The 18,847-nt window shown below is 38.7% G+C and overlaps 2 protein-coding genes across 2 annotated transcripts in view; both read right to left on the bottom strand.

The window, feature by feature from the left end:
• Positions 1-852: 852 nt before the first annotated feature.
• cacng3a (calcium channel, voltage-dependent, gamma subunit 3a) lies at positions 853-13,449 on the bottom strand. The gene is made up of 5 exons (XM_053339751.1): positions 13,438-13,449; positions 5,402-5,621; positions 1,793-1,876; positions 1,521-1,661; positions 853-1,421 (listed from the first exon to the last, which is right to left on the bottom strand). The coding sequence occupies exons 1-5, from the start codon at positions 13,447-13,449 to the stop codon at positions 853-855; spliced, it is 1,026 nt and encodes a 341-aa protein (XP_053195726.1).
• Positions 13,450-13,783: 334 nt separating this feature from the next.
• The window catches only part of LOC128380002 (protein kinase C beta type-like), a 32,082-nt gene continuing 27,018 nt past the window's right edge, over positions 13,784-18,847 (bottom strand). The window contains exons 15-17 of the mRNA XM_053339661.1: positions 18,719-18,826; positions 17,295-17,435; positions 13,784-16,802 (exon numbers count right to left, since the gene is read on the bottom strand). Of these exons, the coding sequence (XP_053195636.1) occupies positions 16,650-16,802; positions 17,295-17,435; positions 18,719-18,826 (402 nt within the window). The 3' untranslated portion in view covers positions 13,784-16,649. The remainder of the gene's footprint in view (positions 16,803-17,294; positions 17,436-18,718; positions 18,827-18,847) is intronic.

The following is an 18,847-nucleotide window of genomic DNA, read 5'->3' as shown; positions in this document are numbered from 1 at the left end:
TGTGTTTATATATTTGCACTTGGCTCGGACATTTGCTTCTGAGCCCACTCATGCAAGGACACATTTGAATATTCTCTCTCTCACTCTCTCTCTCTCACACACACACATACACACACAAACATACACACACAAACATACACACACACACTTACACAGTGCACACAACACAACACTACACCTTGAACCACACTTATCTCTCTGAAAAGAACATTTTGTTGAAATCCTATCAATTTATAAGCTTTATTTGTTGTAAACAGAGACTCAGTAACATAACCATCAGGACAGAACCGTTGCTACACTTATGCATGCTCACATGCTTACGCAACACACACGCACAGACACGTAAAACACACGCAGTAAGAGACAGATAGCGAGAGTACTAATGCATTTAATGGGGTTTCGATTTTGAGCTTAGGTCCAAAGAAATGAGGACGAAAACAGGACATAGTTATGTCATTCCCCAGATGCCTGTGTTTGTGTTTCTTGATTTTCTGTGCGATAATTTCTGATTTTCATTGATAACTCCTTTCTGTCTTTCTCTGCATGTCTGTCTGTGTGACACACACACACACATTCCTGCTACTATACACACTGAACCGCGTACACACTACAGATAGACTGTAGATATAGCTACTGTAACAGCATAGCAGTACGACACACAATGAGCACAGACGTTTTAGATGTCCAAATTGTGTTCTTGTTTACTTCAACTTGTCAACAGTAAATCATAGATGCAGGTTTCTTCAGTCTCCAAACACTTTCCTCTTTATTCACTGAGAAAATGAGACAACTCCCTCTTGTTAAGTGTTTAAGTTCCTCTTGCTATTATTAGCGCCTCCTGTTCCTCTTCTCTCAGACCGGTGTGGTCCTTCTGTTGGCCGCACAGTTTCCAGGCAGGATGTCTGTGTTGTTGTGAGCCGTTGCCGTGGTTAAATCATCTACAGCCATGTCAATTTTACCGTCCTTCAAAGGCGAGGTCAAGGAGTAGAGCATGAAGTCCGTGCCCACTGTCACCGGTGTTGGCACACCAGGCATGGCCTTGGATTCGACAGAGATTGATGGCTCTCGGTCTCGCATCATGGACGCTCGAAAGGAGTGTGAGGTCGATTCCGCGCCACTGTGGTTGCTCCTATAACTGTATCGGCGGCAGCGGTTCTGGTAGTAATAACGGTTGCGGTAGTAAGATGAGCTGCGGGAGATGGGCGGCTTGATGAGGGAAGGCCGGCCTTTGGTGCGCAGCTGTCTGTGCTTCTCTATGAACACGTGCACCGCCAGCACGCCAACCATCTCAGCCAGCACAAAGGACAGAGCCCCAAAATAAAAAGACCAGCCGTAGGAGTAGCTCTTCTTGTTGTCGCTCTGGCTGGGGTCACCTGAGTTGGCTGATATGTACACGATGATGCCAATGATGTTACTGAGACCTGAAGAGGTGAGAAGGATGAGAGAAATCAGGTGTGATGATATACACTGTATGAAATGGATATGATAAAGAAATCAGTGTGTGGAGGATTGTTTCTGACCCGCAGAGACGAAGAGAATGCCCGCGCTGAGGATGACATTGTAGCGCGACTTGTAGAACTCGCTGGCAGCGACGCACACACCTCCGAGAAATAATAAACCCACACTGAGGATGGGGAAGAGGCTGGAGGCCCGCACTGCTCCTGAGAGGAGAGGAGATGAGACAAGAGGAGAGTGGAGGAGACGAGACTCAGCTATATATTACATTTGTACATTTGAATTCCTGAGGCTTGTATTTCTGTAGTCAGGTCTAACAGTTACAAGTTTTACTCACGTAGTAAATACTCTGCAGCGTCCTGCTCGTAGTCTGCATCTTCAGCAAAATGATCAATGTCTTTGCAAACACCCCGAAATGTTCCTGCAGAGGAACACAGAAGGTAATCATGGTATACATCATCATTACTCTGCTATGTGTGTCATTTTATACCATGACATAAGTAAGTAGAACTCACAGTCTCTTTGACCCAGTACACTTTGCATACTCTGTGTAACAGTGACTTGCATAATGCTAACGTGATGATGTCTACTATTTAATGGGCTGTTCTGTATTGATTTTCAGTTCAATTCAGCTCCAAGTCTAACCGGAAATATTTTGCATATCAGACTGAAGCCAAGAGACTAATATGTGTGTCTAAACTTGGATCTCTTTGACAGAGTTGCCCTAGGAAGTGTTTTTTCATGTTACCTAGAAATAAGCTGCTAATATTGATTGATTATATCAATAAAGAAAAATAATGAAAGTCGTGTAACTGTGTATTTGCTGTTGCAAGTAAGTATAACGTATTATCTCTAGGGGACAGGGTTGCTGCTTTCCTTCCTGTTAGGGTTGCAAATACATTTTTTCATTATCGATTAATCTGTCCATTATTTTCTCGATTAATCTGTTACTGGTTTGGTATTATAAAATGTCAGGAAATGGTGAAAAATATCAATCACTGTTTCCCAAAGCTCAAGGTTACGTCCTTAAATGTCTTGTTTTGCCCCGACCGACCACAACCCAAAAATATTCAGTTTACTGTTAATAAGACTAAATAAACCAGAATACATTGAGAAGCTCAAATCAGAGAATTTGGATATGTTCTCCTGAAAAAATGACTCAAAACAATTAATCAATTATCAAAATTGTTGGCGATTAATTAAATAGTTGATCGACTTATCATTACAGCTATACATTCTGGATATGTACAGATAGCAGTGACTTACTGTCTAGTCTGATAATGGCTTATTATTATAGATTATTATAGATTATTCATATTCTTCTGTTTAATAATAGCCTAATGTCTAAAAAAAAAGTATAATTGGCTACATGATGTGTTTTCTCTGTAAAAATTGATAGAGGTGCAGGAGTTAATTTCACATGGTCATTTGTTGCCTTTATATTTTGCTTGTTTCTTGTCCACATGAATGTTTGCCTGATAAAAAAAACTTCCAGGTCGAAACATTGCAATAAATACTCGGGACTTTGCACATTTCCTGGTTAATTTAGTCAAGACAACACTAATTTTGAAGTTTCATTTATTTAAATTATTCTCTGGAACTCCAATTAAGATTAAATACTACTGTATATGTCTTTTTCTGTAGAACCTGGACAATAAACCAGATTCACTACACAGTATGCAACAGCTAGCAGCAATCCAGCATTTGCAAAGTGCTTAAGACAAAACATCATAGGAGAATAAAAGTGAATATTTTATGAATGGGGATTCACATCCAGCATGTTAAAGGGCCTGGATATACTGTGTGTTGGCTTCACAAAGTCCAGTTCTGCTATAAAATTGCATTTTAAACATATTAAGCATCACCAGCTCCTCATATCTCATGTTTAAAGAGCAGAGGAACCTCAAATTAGTGTTGATGAAGCCTTTTTTTATCTGTCCACACACGTTACACATTACATTTTCCTCACTTTTCTGCAACTCCAGCTCCTTTTTTTCTGTGTAGACTTATCACTAACCATTTACTATCAAATATACAATGAGATTCAACATACAGTAAGTTAATGTGACAATGTCAGCGGGGTCAAACAGACACGAGTTGACTCACAGATGTTCTGTAGGAGAGGAAACATCCTCTGGCATTATATGTTGGCAAGAATCCAAACCATAGCAAACACTAACTGGTCCCACTAACCATCAAACCATCAAACAAACAGGGACTCATAACCCGTAAAGACAAAGACGTGTTTGAATTTGGACAAATTTGTTGTTCTCATGGCGACTGAAATCAGCTGTACTTGTGTTTCCTGCTCTCGCTAACCTTTTGTGCCTTTCAGTATTTGCACACACACACAGGGGGATATATTGATGAATGTGTCCCTATGCACTGCACTGATTGACCAGTATTGATGATGTGACTCGGTCACCATGGTTACCAAAACAAAACTCATTCAGTGGTTACAACTCGGCCGCATTGAACAGGTCAGAGAGAAAATTCACAGCTGAGAAAACATTTATTCAAACGATGGGATACAAAAGGAGACGAGGTGTCAGTTCTCACAGCTTTTTTTACAGCATGTGTGACTCTCAGCTCTGCTTTTCTCTCAGCTCTTATTCATAATCTGATTGTAGTTTAACATGAATGAAACCACAGCTCTGCCACTGGGCTACATTAGCTGTAATCAGTGCAAACAACCAATCAGTAATATGAATAAATCTACTCCGCCTGCCTCATCTTATAATAATTCATTTCACATTATGTACAGACATCCTGCAGCGTCTCGTCTGTCTGTGTGTGTCTGATACAAAGACAGACAAGACTGTTGAAGCATTGACGTCCTCTGCATGCTTTGTTACCTCTCCATTAAACCATTTTGGAGCTTAGCGATAATGGGGCAGCAGAGGAAGGAGGGGGTTTGTGTGCGTGCGTGTGTGTGTGTGTGTGTGTGTGTGTGTGTGTGTGAGGAGAAAAGAGAGAGCTGAATATTTTCATTTCATTCAGAAAACAAACACGAACAGCAAACAGAAGATATTGGATAGGAAAGTGAGAGGTGCAATTTAAAATTGATAAATAATTGACAAATGTCAATTTAATCCGTCAGCAGATTTGAACCCTTTTATCTGTGAGGTGTATGATTTACTGCAGGAGCGCAAATTTTCTCTCACAACTTTCTGTGAGTGACAAAGCAGATAAAAAATAAAATAATGAAACAACTTCAGCGTGTTTTAGACTGAGCTCTTTTGGTTCAGCAGGCCAGTTATTTAAAGGTAGTTTACCACTATCATGATCAGCATCAGATCAGCTCCCACATTTAAATAAGCTTTTACAAATCGTCTAAAAGTTAAAAGATTAAAATCCAACAACAAAGACTTCATGTTGGTTTCTATTCAATTTTTTAAACTCTCCTTGTTTCATCTCCCCCTGATATGTCTGTGTGATGTGATGGTACAGTAGTTTTAGACTTAAAGCACTTTCTAACTCTATTTTTTAAAGTTACCTTAGAAATAAATATAAATAACTCACAATAATACTTATTTTAACATTGTTTTGTCTCTTTTCTTGACAGTTCAGTTTGTACAACACTTTAGGTGCTTCAAAGGTTTCAAACATTTTCATTGAGTTGAGTCAATTCAACAAGATCTTGAATTTGGTTGTGATGATTATCAACAGAGGAATTGATCTCCAATAAAAAAAAACACGATTATAAATTGTTATAATATTCTAGCATAATATTCCACTTGTAGCATTTATCACTCAGTACAATGACATTGTGCTTTATGGTACTTTTTTCACTCCTGTGGAAGTGCCTGAAGTACCTATATGAAGCAGCTGTCTATATATTTCTGTTGAGTGAGTTTTGATTGACATATCTTAATAAAGAGTGACATAGTGAAGGTGTAAAGTGACTTTTTTCCAGCATAAACAGCAGCAGAGGTCATGTGTTTACCCTCGGTGCAGCAGGTCCTCCACAGACCGGAGTGAGTCAGGACCTCCTCGTTCTTGCGGACGGTCTCGTTGTCGTTTTGGCTCTTGGAGCGGCACATCCCGCGGGAGTACAGCCAGTAGTCCGTACCCACGGCGATGGTCATGAGGCTGAAGGCGCAGAAAGCCCCCGCCGTGGTCAGCAGCATCAACATACCCCGGTTACACAGCCTCATGTCGGCCTCCTCCTCTTCCTCTTCCTCTTCCTCCTCAGCGGGGTTTAGAAACTCCTAAAAACTTTCCCCCGGTGTCTTATCTTTGCGTGGATCCAGCCGGCTGAATTAAAACCAACTTTTGTGCACATCTTCTGCAAACCTGCGTTAAACTCGCATCGTTGAACAGCTGTGGAGGTTGTACGAGTCATTTCCCCCTCAACTAAACACGCACCGGACTTTGTTCACAGAGTTGACTTGTTTCCATGTCAAGAAGACCAAGGGGATGTTTTTCTGATTTGATTTCAGTAGTGCAATAAAAGTAGAATCAGAGTAGAAAGAGCAGCAGAGTGGAGGATGAATATAGAGCCGGGATAAAAAAAAGAAAAGAAAAAGTTGTTCCGATAAAACTGCAACACCAGCGCCTCCCCGACTCCATCTAGTTTGATGTAGTTCAACTTTGCAGGGCACCCACTGCATTATGACCCCGCCTCCCTGTGTGTGTGTGTGTGTGTGTGTGTGTGTGTGTGTGTGTGTGTTACACCTGCTGCTGCATCAGTCCAGCAGTGTAGTCAGTTCAGCACCATGGACAGCAGCTAGTTGGCTCCAGTGACAGAAAGAGTGGTAGTATTATATTATATTATATTAAATTCTATTCTATTCTATTCTATTCTATTCTATTATGTTATATTATATTATATTATATTATATTATATTATATTATATTATATTATAGTATATTATATTATACTATATTATATTATATTATACCTGACCAAATTTTGAACCTCTAATGTATTTTATGTCTTTCTTTATTTTTATTATTTTTTTATTAAAAAAAATACATTCACAATCACACTATATTATGATATTTAGTTATTTCTGACCTAATCATTTCTGAGTGAAGGATGCAACAATATTTGAATATTCACGATAAACTTAAACACCCTCTGTGTGCAAAAATATATTTTAAATATTGCTATTTTTTTTACATTCTAGACCACTATAGGAACAATTTTCAGGCTTAAACAATGTAATTTATGTGTTTTTTGTCAAATGGGTCACATTTATCCAAACAGTATGTGAGAGTTAAAGTGAAAGAAACAAGATTGTATTGGTGTAACCAAACTGAAGTCCTGAAATCAGATTTTTTGCTTAAATTTCTAATGAAAAACTTTATGTTCTCCTCCACCTTTGACCCCTTGGACTTACATCTTTACTTAGTAAGCCCTATTTATCTAGAAGTCTATTGATTTCTCTATCTTCATCTTGTTTCTGCACTTTTAAAACATCTATAATTCTAATTTGTTGTTATATTTGTGAAAAAATGTGTCATGTATATAAAATGCTGCTATGTGCCATGTGTCCATATCTCCTGGAGTTTCTGAATTAATGAGCTCAACATTTCTACAACAATATTTTCTTTATGTAGATGTGCATTATGTGAAGCACTTTGAGTTGTCTTTTTGTATGAAAGGTGCTTTCCAAATAAATGAATGACAAGTTTTATGATATCTAAAAAAAAAAACTCTCTGCTTTGAATAATAGTTTGCATCTGATGTGTTTTCCAGAAAACGTTCAATTGCTGAGTTAGATTAATCCTCCTTCTCCCTCACTGAAAACTCCAAAAATCTATGAATATATGAATATTTCTCTCTCCTCAAGTAATCAATGAATCGTTTAGTGTACAAAAAGTCAGATGAGATGTGATAGACATTTGTGATAAGCTGATTTAGTGGGGAAATGAGCAGGTTAATCGATTATGTAAATGATTGTCAATTGCAGCCCTAATATTTTTCTAATATTTTGCTCTTCCATATATGTAAATGAAGTGTATGAACTAAAAGCCAGATATGCTAATTCCTGAAGAGCTTTTTGGCCGATATCGCTGCTGTTTACTCATCACACATCCTTCATATTAATATCCTCATCAGGACTCCATCCAACAGTAAATGGGACAGGAGCCGTCCAAGAGACTCCTTCGTATGAATGGATAAAAAATAAATGAGAAATTTGAATATTTATAGATTTGGATATAAAGTGGGAGACCATATGTGTGGAGAAGCCCAAGCAATCAAAGCACTTACCAAAAAATATGGTGCCTCATTATGAAATAATTAAAAAAAAAACATCTTTCCTAACAGTAAAATATCCACATTACCCACCATCATATCTGTGAGATACTTACACAGTGTTAAAGAACATATACAACTTTATATTACTTTTTGATACTACCTTGTAATAGAAACCACTGGAGCAATTAGGAGTTAAACGACTTTCTCTAATGCATCTCAGCAAGCTAATTTCTTTCACTTTGTCCACCCAGATTTATCCTTTCAGTCCATGAATCAAACAGACTCAGGCTCAGCACTGTCAAGCCTCTTCACCGTCAAGTCCGAGGCAAAATGTCATTGTCAGTATACAAATTAGGTTTTGAAGGATAAAGTCATGATTAAAGTCTATTTTGATAGGATGACTCACCACTGAGTCACTTTTTTTGTAGCTGTTGCTTATTGTACACTACATGTGGTTGTACTTAATTTCAATATAGAAGGATATGTTCACAATTTTTTCTTAAGCCTTAAATACTGTTCAGGGTCAAATTTGAAAATCATTTGCACTATATGTTAGCTGGACCATTCCTAATGTTCCTAATGTGACCTACAGTATACAAAAACTGAAATAAAATGTATCTTTTTAAAAAAAATGGTGTGCACATTTTCGTATATGCAAATGTACAAGTTTGACTTCAAATTCTTCATATTCTATAAAATGTTCTCCAAGATCACAAAATAGTGATTGTGAAGAGTTTTTTTCCCCATAAACAAAATGAATACAATCTGTTTGTTCTCTGACAGCTTCATTAATTAATAATCAAACATTTATTAATGACTGACAGGGAATTTATGAATATGACTTGGTGTAGAGACTAATTATAAACCAGACTATGAACAGTGTGTAAGGGTTAAAACAACAGTCAGGTGCCCAAATGTACATTGAAGATGTCTTTTCTTGCTGTAATCATTCCTCCTGTTCATACTGGTCATTAAAATATCCTTTCCTGAAGCTCTTTCAATGTAAGTGATCAGAGACAAAATCTACAGTCCTCCAGTTTATCCTCCATCACTTACATTAAAAGCAGAATAGGAAGAAAGGAGGAACGACTACAGCAAGCTACACCTCCATTAATCTTCACATGGGCACCTGACAGAGCTTAAAAATATGAATCTCTCCTTTAAGTGGAGATACATTATTACATAGAGTGAAAACACAGGAGCCAGAGTTACTGAAATGGTCTTATGATAATTCATTTTAATGAAGGTATCATACTGTACGTGTCTCTCACGCGCAGGTAAAGACGGCGCATGCAACACAAGATTACTGTCCTGTTACACGATTTCTTTAGGCCACTTTATAAAAGTTGCCTTCCTCTCTTTAAGTCTTCTTATTCTTCTGCCTTTTGCATAGTAAACATTTTATTTCCCCCTCCTCTCTTCTCCTCTCCTCTCCTCTTCCTCTTTTCTTTCTTATCTCATTCCCCAGTTCCTTCTCCTCAAAACTTACTTAACGTGAGTGTTAGCTGTGGACCGGGGAGAACTGGAGAGGGAAAAAGAAAAGAAAAGATGATTTTTTTATAGAAAGGAGAGGAAAAAATAGGTCAAAGAAAAAAAATTGACAGGTGAGGGTAAAACAGAAAAAAGGTGAAGGGGTAATAGTGTTCAGTAACATGAAAACCACTTATAGCTCTATATCCCATTCCTATTTACATATACATTGAAACACAAGTCATACAGAATTATTACAACTACTTTATATGTTCATTCCACAGATTCGCATATTTTCTTGTCACGGACAGCCAAAAAAAAACTGTCTGTTTGATCCGTGCTTTGTACTGTAAAGCAAACTCTTTTTGACATTATTAGAGATAGCGTACACACACACACATTCGGAGGGGGAAATGAAACTTGATTTGAGCATGGATATTTCAAAAAACTTGACTTGCATTGATTAAATTCAAGACACAAAAGGTTTTTTTTCTTATAATATATCTCCTCTGATATGTCAAAAAGCAAATCTTGAAGAACTACTTGTACCTACAAATATGGCATGCATAGAGGAGCTGCACCACAAAGACTGTATAGGCCTACACAGCACTAACCCACTGCGTACACAGTGCCATATAGAAGAGGGAGATTAAGAAGAAGAATATCGCTGCCAACAGGCATTTTGGAGGGGGGGGGGGGGGGGGTTATGTCCTTTTTTTTCTTGTTTTTTTAGGTTTTTTTTGCATCAATTTGGAAGACGAGACGTGCTGTAGACTAAGTTCCGGACTAACTTAGACATGAGGTTATAAATCAGGATTTTCAAAAAAATCCTTCCTTCCCTCCAGACCGCTGCAGCCTGCACAGACACGTGTGTGTGTGTGTGTGTGTGTGTATGTGTGTGTCTGTGTGTGTGTGTGTGTGAGCACATACATGACATATTGATCGTGGAATGTTCATGACGCAACTTTTACAGGCCGAAGAGGAGAAGGAAATCAAGTAAACAAACACACACGGCTGTAGATCAATGGATGCACATACACACAGTTACACATTCACTGCGACTCTTGATCGCTGGCCTCTGTATTGACGAGGTCCCGTGAATACTACACACGCCTGCAGTTGTGGCTACCGGTCAAAGCTCAGTCCCACTGTGACCAATCTGCAGTTAAACGTATAAAACTATTATTCCGTTTCTCTTGTATGTTTTGTAGATGTCAGTGGAGGGTCTGTGGGGAGGTGTAAATGTGTTTAGATGCTGATGTGAGTCTTGAGGATTTGGATATGAGACATTTTGGCTTCAGCTTCAGTAGTTTGAGTCCAGGTGGTGGCGATGAAGATAAAGCAGGATGACACTTGGATGAAATGTAACTGGTCTGTGCAGGTTTGGAGTTAAGCCTTTGGCTGGGCTGCGTCTAACCAACAGGAACTCCTCAGACTTGTATGATGAATTCAGGGTTGGTGTAGGAGAAGCCTTGAAACTCATTCTGGTCCAGATTCATGATGAAGAGCTTGTCTGTCGGCGTCAGCTCCACCACCATCTTTGTGAACTCCTTGTCAAAGTTGCCCACGTCACGGCGAGATTTCTGCCACAGAGAGATGAGACGGAGACGGAGAGAGAAAGATTTAGAAAAATGAAAGTGGAGTTCATTTTATACAGCGTTAAACGTTTTTAATCCAGTGGAAGAACAAGTTAGACAACAAGTAAAGTGAACAAGTTTCCCATAGAAGCACAATGATGACGGGTAGAGAAGGAGGCAAGGGGAGGTCCACTTTTTCAGCACACAGAGAGACATATTTTAGTCATAATCTGCAGAGGTGGGACAGTGTGAGTGTTTTGCAAGTCACAAGTGAGTCTCAAGTCTATGAGGTGCTGAGTAAAGTCAGAGTCAAGAGACCATGTTGGAAAAGAAGTGTTTTCATTTTAACATGTTAGCCCTGAGAGTCTGTATCCTATAAATATGTACACATAAACCACATCATAACAAGCATTACATCGTGTGTTTCAAGTCCTAATTAAATATATACATTATTCACCCTTTACTGAATGTATAGTCATATTAGACATGTACATTTTCCCTTCATCAACTAATGATCTAAATGCATTTGAAAGCACATTATTGCTCTTCATGAAAATGCAACTTAAAAAGATGCTGAGTCAAAATAATATATATATCATCTAATAATAAGTCAGTCTTTAAAATATACCTTCAAAAGGGAACATGACCTCAGTGGCAGCTATGAGTTTTATTTTGAACACATAATAGTCTTTAGATCCAAATCTGATGGGGTTGTCATAGTAGCAAGTTGTCAAGTTGGTAGCAAACAGTTACCCCAAATACTTCTCAGCATGTAGATCCAAAATTCACGCTCCTTTTAACTCTAATTTTACCAACCTCTGAGAAACTTATTCAGCTCCACTGTGTTCTCCACTATGGTCGCCAACTTTATCTGTCCACAGTTTGGTGCTGTGCAGGAAGCGTGCAGGAAGTTTAATTAAAGCCCCTTTTGGGGGTTTTTTGCTGGCATTTTTGCCTTTATTGGATAGTGTGCAGAGGCAGATAAGAAACAAGGGGAGAGGGAGAGAGAGAGGGAGAGAGATGGGTATTACATGCAACAAAGGTCCCTCACTGGAACAAAAACAGGGACTTTGCAGTTTTGTGGCAGTAACCATTCAACTACTGGGACACTCCAATTAGAGTTTCTTTTTTTTGCTCAAAACAGCTGCCTGGTGCTGCCGGAAATGATCTTGAGAGCAGTAGAAAATAAAACCACCCAAAAATTAATGAGCTAAAAGATGCTAAAAACGCTTAAAGCTGAAGGAAACAGCAATTGAGTTTGACTATAAACTGTATATACTATACCATATACTATAAACAACCCCCTTGACATTACAGTTCACCATTTGATCCATTGTTGAATCAAAAATACGAATGAATGTAGGTTTAATTTTTGGATTTGCGGTGGTCTAAAGTCTAAAGTCTAAAGTCAAAGTGAAGTCACAAGTCATCGGTGTTAAAGTTAAAGTCATTTGTTAAGTCATCAGATTCAGGACTCCTCTGATAATCTGTAAATGGGTGGCACCATGACGATGACTTTGAAGTCTGGACTCAGCACAACACAGCAATGACTCCATACAAGACTGAAGGGTGGGGAGCAAGTCGACAAAAAACAAACATACCCCTGCCAACAAACCCAAGAAACACAGTCAAGAGATGGAGAGAAGACCCCCTGAAACAGTTCAACATTAATAGACGCAGATAGACCCCAAGACAAACTTCCAGAACCAGAGAGAGAGAGAGAGACAATGTTCCAGAAACAGACAAAGATCGATAAAAACAGACCAGCTGCAGACCAAACCACAACCGGAAAGGAGTTCACACAAGGAAGTGAAGCAGTGAGCCTCAGGCAAGACACATGTATTACAAACACACAGAGATCACACAGAGTGTTTGGTTTCCTACCTCCTCCTTTTGTCTCATCACAGGGCTTCCAGCTGACCTGAGGCATCAGAAACTTTCCCATCTCTACCACTGGTCCTCGTACACTAATTCAGCTCATTTGTGTATGTGAAGCAGGTGTGGGTGCATGTTTTATTTCTACAGTGTGTGGAGTTTTTTTCCTTTTGCTTTGTGGTTTAACCCCCCAAAATTTAACATTTTATGCACTATACAAAAACTGGTGTATAAACATTTAATAATTTAACAACACAACTCTATATGTTGATATAAAGTACGGTACTTATTATATAAATAAAGAATTAAGCTTTTTATATATTGCCTCTTGCATCACAACTGAGCAAACACTATTAATGATGAAGGCTGAAAGACCAAAAAATGTATTTAATGGATATAAAGTTACATTTTTTCACTTCTTTTACTACTATTACTATTATCATGACTCATTTCAAGATCAAGAATGAAACTTCATACGTTTTGAACACATTTGTTAAAATATTTGAAACTCACCTGTGACTAATAGTGTACATGTGTATTAGTAAGTAGTATTAGTAATACATCTATAAATATATAAAGAAAAATATAAAGTGGAACTCCTCATTACTTTGTACTGTGCAGTCACATCAATTCTTTTTGCAGATTATATCAAAAACAGGTGATTTTGCCCCAACAGTACACATAATAAATTGCTGCTTAACCAAACTCTTTATTTATTTATAGAAAATAAAAAGTTGTTAAGGTAACAGATATCAAAATATTTCTAATATGAGATGAATTGAAAAGTGCCAACGGTATCTAATGTTAGTTTCTGTTTATCACACCAGAAATCACAGCTTCATACTTTCCAACTGTTGATATCATGACACTAAATGCTTTATAAAAGTTTTAACTCTTGACAATTACATTCATAAATATTTATCAATGTCTTTATATCAGCTTACAGCTAAATTGTAGTGCGTTATGAACTTTTTGTTGTTGTTGATATTGCTTATAAAATGCTAAATATGAGGGATCAAGCAATAAATAGACATTCTAGATGTTAAACTTAAGCGCTTCTTGCTGACAGTAAGGATCGATCATCTCGTCTAACTCTCAGCAAGAAACCAAATAACGTCCCAGAAAGTTGCTCTTTTTTTTCTACGAGTGTTTTTTGGGTGTAACAGCAGTAACAAGGCAGACACAACAGAAGTAGTCTGGTAGGCACCAGTGAGTATATTATCAGTTTCCAGTCATACAGGACAATTTCACAATCCACAGAAGCATCTCTCTCTCATCCATAACAATTTATTCAAATATCTCTCTGCAGGACTTGATATATATATTTATATATTTTCTCATACTACATCTTGTTATCTCATGAATGATTGGTCATCGTTACCGTCATCACAATAAGCGCTCACTTCCTTCACCTGGCAGTATCATATATCATCTTTATACAACATGAATTTTGTCATGACAACAACATGTGATGTCACCATGCCGCTGCCGCCTCCCTTTTTTTTTTGATACAGTACGAGCTCAAAGAACTAGATTTGACACATTACTACCCTGCATCGTTACACAGTTACAAAAAAAAGATAATACAACCAGTCTCACATTGAAACACACTTTGTCTTCTCAGACAATTCATTTTATATATGAAAATGACTTTAAAAGGGTGCTGTATTGGAGAACAGATAAGCTTTAATGCATATTCTAATAATTATACACGTACTGTAAAATGGCACAAAATGGCTGCCCTTCATCACAGTTCTAGGACATTTTTTGACTGCACCCTTGTGAATCTGAACCTTATTTTGGCACTTTTGGACATGTTTCTGTACTCTAACAAACTACCAGCTTCACAAGACTCTACAGGGTTTCATCGAAAGAGAAATCCCACCCCAACCCCCCCACCCCCAAAAGAAATAGTTGTTTACAAGCTAAGAGATATGCCCTCTGTCGTTAAAAGCACAGTGTAATGTTTTCAGTAATGGAGAAAAGGAGATGAGCTTTCAGTCAAAAAAACACTAACTCGACACTGACCTACACCCTTGCTGACTGCATGTATACGGACTTCTATCCTCCAACTGGTTAAAAATGAAATCACCAAAAAAATTTCCGATAAGCTCACCACAACACTGACTGAACAGAAAGTGTAGAAGTATTTGGTCCTATAGACGAAAGTAAAGTCAACATTAGGAAACTGATTAGTACTCAAACAATCATAGCAAAGCAATTGGTCAGTTTTCACTTACACAGTATGATTATTACCAATATGTGATCATAGTACACTCATCAATATTACTGATAGGTCATAGTCAATATGCAATTACAGGGAGGGTGAAACACACACGCGCACACATGCACGCACACACACGCACACACACACGCACACACGCACACACACGCACACAGAGAGAGTGAGTTCAGATCGGCCCTGTCTGAGATCGGACTGTGACCTGAACCTGCCAGTGTTAGGAGCCGGGCAGCATTCAGGAGTGAGCAACATTTCTTCGCTAAAAGATAGAAATCCAGTCAGTAGAGCTGATATGAGAGCAGCAGGATAACTTGATGCTCTGATCCACAGTAAACTGAAAACAGAATGACCGCTAGAAACAAGACTACTGGTCTCCTACTGGCAACTTGACACCTGATTATCTGAATATTTCTCCTGATTGTTAGCGTTTGCGCACCTGTCTGCATTTCCATCTGGATATTATATAAAGGAGTAGTTCGACATTTTGGGAAACGCGCTTTTCTTTTTCCGAGAGTGAGATGAGAAGATTGATATCGATCTCATGTCTGTGCATTTTAAAAAAAAACTGCACAGATTTAGATTCTCCCCTCTAAAACATTGTTTGGGTTTCATGATGGACAGTTTTTTAAAAAAGGATCAAAACTGATGCAGCAGAAGCAAAGATAATGTCTTAGTCCATGCATTTGTCTTTCTTGTCCAGACATGGCGTCTACATTGCCCACTTAGTTGGAAATTCAGGTGTGTTATACTAGAAGCAGCTAACCTCAAGCGGAGATGAAGAGCGCACTACAGACCAGATTTAAGTGACATTACTCGAGGAAATTTCTCTCTTCTGGAGACACATATGGCTTTTTTCATACATGCAGTAAACAGACTTTGATTTGTAAAATTGGTGGAGTTCCCCTTTAAGTACAGCTGGTTCTCTGCATGGTTCAAACATACACCTACCAGCACCTCTAAAGCTCGAAGAGATATTTAATGTGTCTTTTTTTTTAAAATATGGTTGATGTTTGCATGAATATTTATGAAGGGTATAAAATCGTATTTCTGTGCTACACGTCTATTTTTATTTTTTTTGCTCGATTACCTTCAAATCACAGTGGTAAGGTAAGCTACTGGTTCATCAAAACTTTATAGAAAAATAAAGAAACACGGCTCGTTGATCATCAAGCTTTCCTGTGTTTTCTGTTCGCTGTAGAGAATTTTATTTTCCCTGGGCACTTGTGTTGTGAGCTTCATCATGGACTAGCTACTTAAAATTAGTCTACTGACACTGTTGGCGGTCTCTGATGGTCACGTGACCCTCGCCTCACAGGTCCTGGGGCTATCATGAATTTTAGGGGAAATTACGTAGTGTGTGTGTATGTGTGTGTGTGTGTGTGTGTGATTACAAGACTCCAGGAAGTCGATGCACCTGGCTGTTGTTTGCTAAGAAATAGTGAAAGCATGTAACTACCCTTAAAACTACAAATTATCACTTTTTATGAATGAGATAAAACATGTTCACTTTAGAGGTGTTGTGGAAGGCATATTTTTGAATTTTGGAGAGATCCAAGCTTCAAGTCTATATGCTAAACTGGGCTAATCTCGGAGGGGTAACATTTAGGAGTGGTAAATCTTCTCATTTAGAAAGTAAGTAAGCAACGTTTCTAAAATGTCGAACTCTTCCTTTAAGCTCTCAACCCTGCTGAATTCAGCCTGGATATGACATCATGGTGATTTTTATCTTTTATTTTTATTGTTTTGTGTATGTTTCTGAGGTGGTGGTGGGAGGGTGGGGGGAGGGGGGGTTACTAGTGCAGCCCAGTGATATGTGGCATGGTCAGTGAGGTGTAGGAGGGTACTCAGGGTTAACAAATGAGAAGCCTTGGAATTCTTCCTGGTCCAGGTTGGCTATAAGCTCCTGATCTGGGGGGGTCAGCTCAGGGGGGTGGCGTGTGAAAAAACGATCAAAGTTCTCCGCATCACGCCCACACTGCCAATGGAAAGGAAAGAGAGAGATGGGGGGAGAGGAGAGGGGTAGCAAGGGAAGATGGGGGGAGGGAGGTGGAGTGAGTATGATGAAGGATGCAAGAAAAAAAGGACAACAACAACAAACAAAGAGAAAAAAGAGAAATACAACTAAAAACATGGCATCAACCAATCAAATCACTCACAGCCGAAACTGTGGATTTCCATTGGTATCCATATGTGAGCCAGTGGTATCTTAGCATTATCGTTGGTAACTACGCTCACAAACTCTGCATTCATCAGAGTAGTGACCAACGGCAGGTGATGGTTGGGGTTTGGGGGGGGTGGGGGGGAGGTGAGCGATTTAACAATTTCTCTGACTTACCTCCGGAGTTCGACCTAATCGTGTGTGTGTCATTTCCGTTAGTATTGTAATCAAAAATCTATGACCGTCAGTGAGTTTCAGGTGATATTCAAACACAGCTGAAGAGGGCGTATATGTGTGAACAATACTCACAGCTTTAGGTTTGAAAGGCGGCTGGACTTCTTTATTCTCCAGTTTTTCCCAGTCTATATAGCGGAAGAAGGCATGCTCCTTGATGTCTCTCTCCCCCTCTGGACCACAGCCCAGACGCTTACCTGGATGCTTGGTCATCAGCTAAAAATCACACACACACAGACAGCATGTGAGAGGAGTAAGTGTGTGTGTGTGTGTGTGTGTGTGTGTGTGTGTGTGTGTGTGTGTGTGTGTGTGTGTGTGTGTGTGTGTGTGTATGTGTGGTCTGTCATAGGCTACTTTCGGGAACGACTTGTCTAATTGGGGACAGATTGGTAAAAAACTGATTTTTGGATCAGTGGTTAAGGGTTAGAGGTTAGGCAAGTATTGACTATAGTTATGGTTAGGGTCTCCTGTGTATATGTATATATGTATATATGTGTATATAACTTTTTCCCAAACTGATCCAGACCCACGAGCCCTTCATAATGTCTACATTAAAGCTGTAATAAGTTATGTTTTGTCCTCTTTTGGGCAAGTTGTGACCTTTTAAGTTGATATGTTGAACCTATTAGTGAATGGTTGCTACTTTATACATCCAGCTGTCACAGAGCCACATTATCTTTCATTTTGAATCATGTTTTTGTACACCTGGTGAATGTAAGTCAGAAATGTAAATATTCACTTTTTTCAGCTCTGTTTTTGGTCTCTATCAACTCTTTTTAGTGGCTAAATGCTCCACTATGTTCACCAACTAATTTCTAATTGTGTCCGTGTGTGGAGCAGGTAGTGAAAACAACAGTATGAGAGAAGTGAACGTGAACCAAAACTGTAAATTAAAAAGTTAAACAATGAGCTGAAACTCGCTATGAAAACTCTGTAAAGCCGAGGAGTCATAATTCTCTGTAGATCCATCACTACAAGCACAAAGTCATTATAAAAATACTCATTATAGCTGCTTTAAGTCACACTCAGAGGGTGAGGAGGGATGAGATAAATTAGCATTTGCTGATTCAAGAAGAGTATTTGAAAGTTGTCTGGTCAAAATAAGACATCACCTTCAACTCCAGGATGTTGTGATGGACATATTTTCATCATTTTTTGAAGTGTTATTGATCAAATAAATAATCATGAAAAGAATTGGTAGATGAATAACTAATAAAATAATCTTTTGTTGCAGCCATACACAGATATACTTAATAAAGTGGGCAGTGAGAGGAGGCTTTCCTCCACCTTTCTTCCATTATTCTTAGCTTGCAGTGATGCAGTAATTAGGGTCAGTGGAGAATGACAGTCGGCTCTGTTAGAGATTTTTCTTGAGCAGTTTGACTCCACACAAAAAGCACTTAATGTGACGAGGCCTCCAGCGTTCAGAGTGGTGAGAGATTAGCAGCCAGATTGAGTCTGTATGTATACAGTATGTGTATCTGAGCTTGTGTTCTCACCCCTTTGCAGATTGCAACGGCTTCTTTGGACATGGATTTCGGATACGAGACGTGATGCTCCATGATCGACTGGAACAGCTCATCTTCATCCTCTCCATCAAAAGGCGGCTGGACACAGAAACCTACTTT

Source organism: Scomber japonicus, chromosome 2 (assembly GCF_027409825.1).
Source record: "Scomber japonicus isolate fScoJap1 chromosome 2, fScoJap1.pri, whole genome shotgun sequence".
NCBI lineage: Eukaryota > Metazoa > Chordata > Actinopteri > Scombriformes > Scombridae > Scomber > Scomber japonicus.
Note: the sequence above shows the minus strand (reverse complement) of the source record. Positions and strands in the feature narration are given on the sequence as shown.